At 36.5% G+C, this 2620-nt stretch overlaps 1 protein-coding gene across 1 annotated transcript; it reads left to right on the top strand.

Moving 5' to 3' along the window:
• The first annotated feature begins 1484 nt into the window (after positions 1-1484).
• LOC109159884 lies at positions 1485-2123 on the top strand. The gene has a single exon (XM_019308023.1). The coding sequence runs from the start codon at positions 1485-1487 to the stop codon at positions 2121-2123; it is 639 nt and encodes a 212-aa protein (XP_019163568.1).
• The last annotated feature ends 497 nt before the right edge of the window (positions 2124-2620 follow it).

Raw genomic sequence — 2620 nt, 5'->3', positions numbered from 1 at the left:
ATTAAAAAAACGCATTGGTAATTTGGTAATTTTACGTATTGTTCAAACTTAAGATGCGTATTTTCTGTGCTTAAGGTGCGTCGTGTTAATACTTAAGGTGTGTCAGCTATACACTTGAGAACTTAAGGTGCGTCATTCTAAAGCTTAAGGTGCGTCGTTCTAAAGCTTAAGATGCGTCCTTTTAACACTTAAGGTGCGCCATTTTAATATTTAAGGTTTGTCAGTTATACACTAAAGGATCATTTTAACACTTAAGGTGCGTGATTTTACTATTTAAGGTGCGTCTTTGTAACACTTAAGGTGCGCCAATTTAAAAACTGAAGGTGTGTGATGTTAAGACTTAAGGTGCGCCATTTTAATACTTAAGGTGTGTCATTCTAACACTTAAAGGTGCGTCTTTATAACACTTATCGTGCGTCTTTATAACACTTATCGTGCATTACTTTTACACTTTGTTTCTTCCTTCTAGGACATGCGTTTTTTTTTTTTTTTTTTTTTTTTTTTTTAAATTTCATTGATTTGAACTGTTGATCTAGATTTGATTAACGACTCAGATCTCACTCCATCTTTCACTTGGGAGTTCCTTCGCACCTACTATGACTAATAAGGGATGTTTTGAAGAAATTGACTAAAAGTGAAATGCCACATATAAGTCTAGGAACAAAAATAGAATTAACTATTTTTTAATCTTTGACTATTAAGTGATGACTAGTATTTTTTAGTGTTAATCACCGATTTGGTCCCTCAATTATTAGCAAACCGTCAATGTAGTCCCTTAATTGCTTATTCATCGATTTGGTCCCCGAAAACAATTATTTTTAGTTGATTTAATCCCTCCGGCCGTCGAAAACAATTATTTTTAGTCGATTTTGTCCCTCCGGCCATCGACGGAAGATTGCCTGAGGGACTAAATTGACTAAAAATAATTATTTTCGGGGACGAAATTGATCAATAAGTGATTTAGGGACTACATTGACAGTTCGCTAATAATTGAGGGACCAAATCGTTGATTAACTCTATTTTTTATAAAATTGATCAATAGTTTATAAATAATTACTCTCTTTGTCTTATTTTATCTGTCTTACTTACTATCCATTAGTCAAACAATGCTTTCTTCTTTGCTTGTTTTTATTAGTATTTACTTATACATTTTAAATTTGATTTGTTGTGTTTAATAGTACTTTTAACGTAATTTCTAAATATATAAATTTCACATACTAATTCTAAACTTAATATTATGAAAAATTATATTATAATTAACTTCAATCAAGTCTGGGTAATTGAACTCGGCATATAAAATGGAACTGATGGGGTACTAAATATAAAAAATTTAAATGTCACATCATTGTAAGTAGATTGCATAATTACATATCACTGTCCCAGTCCAACCGAGCTTAAGGCTTGCTAGTTTAAATATTCTCACCTTCTAAAGCTTTGAAATCACTAATCTAGCTATTCCCCGGACCCGGAGGAACCCTGCTAACATGGTGTCCTTAAAACAGGGCACCTCCAATTCCGTCGGGTTGGGCGCCGTGAGCCACCCCAGGATCTCCTTCTCGGCGGATTTCCCCGACGAGGACGAGGGCTTCATATCCCTCATCCCGAATTCAGGAATAGAGCTGAACCACAGACCCCGCTGCGCTGCAGAGTTCGAGTTCCGCTCATCAATCAAGCCCAGCAGCGAAGCCATGGCGGCGGCGGACGAGCTGTTCTTGGACGGCAGAATGCTTCCGATCTGGCAAATACGCAATTTCAAGAAACTCAACGAGATAAGTCGTCTGAGAACGGGTCAAGAGAAGACGGAAAGTGGTAATAAGTCGAAGAATAACAAGGCGGGGGCGGCCGCGGCCGAGGAGGAAGAGATTATTAGTAGTAACGCGGTGAGTTTTTGCTTTTTGCAGGAGGATGATCCTTCTCCAAGGCCGCCTAAATGCACGACGGTTCTATGGAAAGAGTTACTGAGATTGAGAAAACAACGCGATTCGTCGTCCACTTCCACTGATACAAGTGAGAGCCGCAAGGAGAGAAAAGGAAGCAAAGAAAAGGAGGTGAAGAGGATTAGGAAAGGATTGGAGAGAAGTACAAAAGCAAGAGTTGTTCAAATGGGAAGAAAGGGAGATTAGAGAGCATGCTGGTGACTGATCTGATATGATATATATGATGGACTTCGATCTACATACTGCCATTGAATTATATTCCATGGTGATATTTGAACAAGTCAGCTAAACTGCTAGCTAGGTTATTATCATCATCACCATTATATATTATGTTTTTTTCAACTTTAATTTGTAACTTAATTAATTATATATGTCTTCCTATCTTGAAATGCATCCAAAACGATTATCATATAATCTGATCGAGTTGATCGATTTCCATCTGTTGTCCATTATGTTAGTTTTATCTTTTATGGTCTTTTAATTGGTAACATATTCAAGGGTTTGTTGGACACATGATAAATATTCAACATTTTTAAATATGATACAACCAGGGACGGAGTCAGGAGGGAACAATGCGGGGGGCCAAACTACGATTGAAGTACTAAATTAAATACATTGATATCCCGTTAACATATCTCAAAATAATCATTACATTACAAATTCAACAAAGTTTAGAATAAATT

The sequence above is a fragment of the Ipomoea nil genome, unplaced genomic scaffold (genome assembly GCF_001879475.1).
Source record: "Ipomoea nil cultivar Tokyo-kokei standard unplaced genomic scaffold, Asagao_1.1 scaffold0117, whole genome shotgun sequence".
NCBI lineage: Eukaryota > Viridiplantae > Streptophyta > Magnoliopsida > Solanales > Convolvulaceae > Ipomoea > Ipomoea nil.
This window is presented reverse-complemented; position numbering and strand designations above follow the sequence as displayed.